The 2,532-nt window shown below is 49.9% G+C and overlaps 1 protein-coding gene across 1 annotated transcript; it reads right to left on the reverse strand.

The window, feature by feature from the left end:
• Positions 1-47: 47 nt before the first annotated feature.
• On the reverse strand, positions 48-1,228 carry LOC105563257 (the record flags this gene model as incomplete). Its single annotated transcript, XM_012014703.1, has 2 exons — positions 907-1,228; positions 48-689 (listed from the first exon to the last, which is right to left on the reverse strand). Coding segments are annotated over exons 1-2 (964 nt in total), but the record flags the coding sequence as incomplete, so codon positions are not given.
• Between the last annotated feature and the right edge of the window lie 1,304 nt (positions 1,229-2,532).

A 2,532-nucleotide genomic window follows, 5' to 3' on the forward strand; every position in this document is an offset into this window, starting at 1 on the left:
GGGGCCCGAATACGGCCGCTCTAAGGGCTTTTTAACCGCGTCCTTACGGAGGAAGACATGCGAACACTTCGACAATTCCTTGAATTGGAAAACGCGCTTTTTATAATGGTGTGCCACTGGTACCGGCTTCACCTGACGCATGTGCTGTCGAAAGTCGTCTACAAAGATTTGGGGATCCGGTGTAAAATCCTCCTCGAGGAAAAATTCTCCCGGAATCCGTAATACCGTACCGTACAAGAATTCGGCCGGAGAGGCTTTTGTGTCCATACGTAAATGGGTGCGTAAACCGAGTAGCACTGTAGGGAGGACATCCACCCAGTTCGGCGTGTTATGGCACATAATTGCCGCCTTGAAGGTGCGGTGCCAACGCTCGATCATGCCATTAGCGGCAGGGTGATAAGCCGTGGTACGAATGCGTTTGCATCCGATTAATTTGAGAAGGGCTGAGAAGAGCTGCGCTTCAAATTGTTGACCTTGATCGGTCGTGAGAATGTTAGGTGCACCGAAACGAGCGACCCAGTTATCAAAAAATGCCCTGGCTACTGTTTTTGCAGTAATATCCAGGATTGGAATCGCTTCTGGCCAGCGGGAAAACCGATCGATGATTGTTAAGCAATACGTAAAGCCGTTACTAGGATGCAAGGGGCCTACTATGTCCATGTGGACGTGGTCGAAACGCCCGTCGGGAGCTGAAAATTGGGCAGGCTCGAGTTTGAGTGGCGTGAAACCTTGCACTGCTGGCAATCGGTACAATTACCCGCGTTGCGACGTCGCGATGCAGGTTAGGCCAGATATACTGTCTTATGACGCGGTCTGTTACTTTTGCGTTCGGATGCGCGGGGTTATGGAAAAGGTCGAAGACCTGTCTTCTAAGAGATGCTGGAATGTAGGGCCTGATCGATTCACTTGACAATTTGCAGTATAGCTCTGTGTTGGAAGCACCCCAAATGAATTTTTTTAATTTTAACGAGGACGAGTTCGAGATCAAGAGATGTTTAAGTTCCTCGTCCTTTTTTTGCCTAGCGGCAAGGTCTACTAATTCGAATTCGACCGGGAGGCGTAGAGCCTCGATACGAGATAAGTTGTCGGCCACCAAGTTTTCCGAACCGGCGAGGTGTTCCAACGCGGTGGTGAACTGCGCTATGTACGAGAGCTGACGTAATTGCCTTGGGGAGGCTTTGTCTGACCGTTGCTGAAATGCGTAAACCAAAGGTTTATGGTCCGTCATGACCTTAAAATTACGACCTTCGAGGAAGTGTCGAAAAAACTTTATCGATTCATAAATCGCGGTCAATTCTCGGTCGTACGCGCTATAGTTCCTCTGCGCCGGAGTGAACTTCCTAGAGAAGAAAGCTATGGTCTCCAACCGTCAGAGGTATGCTGCTCAAGGGCCCCACCCATAGAAAAGTCCGAAGCATCTGACACGACGCGAGTGTCGGCAGAATTGGACGGGTGTGCTAGTAACGCGGCGTTAGCAAGGTCGGTTTTGGCCTTTTCGAACGCGGTTTCGGCCTCATGAGTCCACTGTATTTTGCGTTTATCGTTTTTACGCGAGTCAGATAAGTACGCGTGTAGAGGGGCTTGTACGCGAGCGGCGTGTCGAAGGCTGCGCCTATAGAAATTTAACGCGCCCAAAAAACGACGTAGTTCCGCTACGGTCTTTGGCTTCGGGAGGTCCCTAATAGCAGCCACTTTTTCCGGAGAGGGTTTCAGACCGAATTTATTTACGCGATGACCGAGAAAGGTCAATTCTTCTACACCAAAAACGCACTTGGATGGATTGATTACTAACCCGGCTTCCTTAAGTTTTTGGAACATGATGCTTAGATGTTTCCTATGCTCCTCCATGGAAGAAGACGCTATAAGAATGTCATCTATATAAGCAAATGCAAAGTCGAGATCCCGTAAGGCGTGATGAATATACCGCTGAAAGGTCTGAGCGGCATTCCACAGACCGAATGTCATAGAGACGAATTCGAACAACCCGAACGGCGTTATGACGGCCGTCTTTGGTATGTCGGCCTTTGCCATTGGAATCTGATGGTAGACCTTGAAGAGATCAAGGGAGGTAAAGATCGACTTACCTAATAAATTTGTGACCGTTCGAATCTGTAATTACTGTGCAACGGATAGCCGCGGGAATTCTAGGGTCCGGCGGTGGGTGTCTCGAAAAGAGAGAGAGTCAGGTTTAATCTTAACTACTAAAATATATTTACAACTTATTCTACAGGAACGACTTATAACTAACTTACAATTATCCTTATAATCTATTGCCATTCTGACGGCGGTTCGCTATTACAATCTGGCGCACGAGCGCTTCGAAATATATGTGCGCGGCGACGATCTATTGGTCGATCCGGTCGGCGGCGGCGCGGTAGTATCGGTTCGGGCCGGTGTGTTCGTACGCGGTTCGGTTCGCTCGGACTCGGCGCGGTGCGGCGGTTCAGTGCGGGCGGCGCAGGCGCGGTACGTTCGGTGTCGGCGCGGTATACTGTCTGCTTGCCGGTGACAGCTCGCGTTCGCGGTTAGGTT

This window comes from Vollenhovia emeryi, unplaced genomic scaffold (genome assembly GCF_000949405.1).
Source record: "Vollenhovia emeryi isolate VEMERY1.0 unplaced genomic scaffold, V.emery_V1.0 DF944467.1, whole genome shotgun sequence".
Classification (NCBI taxonomy): Eukaryota; Metazoa; Arthropoda; class Insecta; order Hymenoptera; family Formicidae; genus Vollenhovia; species Vollenhovia emeryi.